This window comes from Myotis davidii, unplaced genomic scaffold (genome assembly GCF_000327345.1).
Source record: "Myotis davidii unplaced genomic scaffold, ASM32734v1 scaffold370, whole genome shotgun sequence".
In the NCBI taxonomy this organism is placed as follows: domain Eukaryota; kingdom Metazoa; phylum Chordata; class Mammalia; order Chiroptera; family Vespertilionidae; genus Myotis; species Myotis davidii.
Window position 1 is genome coordinate 12,504,445 of NW_006288615.1, and position 1,214 is coordinate 12,505,658.

The 1,214-nt window shown below is 32.8% G+C and overlaps 1 protein-coding gene across 1 annotated transcript in view; it reads right to left on the reverse strand.

Annotated features, from left to right (window-relative positions):
- Positions 1 to 40: 40 nt before the first annotated feature.
- Positions 41 to 1,214, reverse strand: part of PLEKHA3 (pleckstrin homology domain containing A3) — a 16,780-nt gene continuing 15,606 nt past the window's right edge. Inside the window, exon 7 of the mRNA XM_006760571.2 lies at positions 41 to 295. Within this exon, the coding sequence (XP_006760634.1) occupies positions 168 to 295 (128 nt within the window). The 3' untranslated portion in view covers positions 41 to 167. The remainder of the gene's footprint in view (positions 296 to 1,214) is intronic.

The following is a 1,214-nucleotide window of genomic DNA, read 5'->3' on the forward strand; positions in this document are numbered from 1 at the left end:
CTATAAAGATAAAATACACTTCAAAGGTATGTGGGTTTTCTGTTTGTTTTACAATATTCTATAAAGTGCAGAGAAATCCTAAGGGAAAAACTACTCCCTATGACATAGTTTAATTACAGCAGCTTTTGCATAGCAGTACTTAGAGGAAGTTGGACATTTCTGTTTCCTCAGGAAGAAAAGGATGAAAGAGGATCTTCCAATTCAGATTTTTTTTTGGCCATAAGTCTGCTTTCTTCAGGAATGGTTGCTGATGCCAAATCTCCATTAAGTGTATTTCTTGAACAGTGAACAGGCCCTATTAACAAATTGATTAAAAGGTTAAATATCCTATCAATATTAACTCCAATATTCTTGTTAAGAACATTTTAAGTTTCCTATTCAGGGATATGAATTCCTTTAGCTTTCTGCTAATTTTTCTGATTATTTATTTAATAAAGAAAAATCTAACTTTTCTACTATTGGCAATCACTGAAAAAAATTTCAGAGTTCATGAAATAAATTATGAAACTACCTGAAAGTAGAGATATTTATTTTGTTCATTGCTAAGACCATGGTTGGCACATAATGGGCACTCAATAAATATTTGTTGAATTGAATTAATCTTTCCTAATTAACTATGGCTTTTTCAGCCTGATGGTTTTAATACCGTTAGTAACCTTCTTGCTCTTATGCAAAGAAACCAAGACCCCAAAAGGGTTACATGCCTAACGCAAGATGACACAATTGGTAACAGAACTAGACTAATTTGGGTCTTGCTATTTTCATCACTAGACTTTCTGAGTAAAGCACATTAAACTTATCTATTGCCATTTGGAATGTAACTCACAAAACTATCACTGAAGCTGCACGTGAGCAGAGCTTAACACATCGGCATGGTCCGGTTCCAAGGCAATTGCACTTTTATAGGTACATATTGCTTGAACTTAACATAAATTTGTATTGCTTTAATTTTTTTAATATAGTTAATAAAAAATAGAAGCAGGTGGGTCTCTTAAAGAAAATAACATTTTGGAATAAAGCCTTTCAACTAAGACTTCAAATTGCAAACCATATTTCTATGAAAGCGCTAATTCAGTTTCTGTTTTGTCAATTAACTGGGACACTAAAGTTGACGACATACAGAAGGAAATCTAAGGATAAAACTTCTAACCTCGCCTACAGTTGCCAATTTTAAAAAGTTCTGGAGGACTAAGATACATGTATGCACATGAATA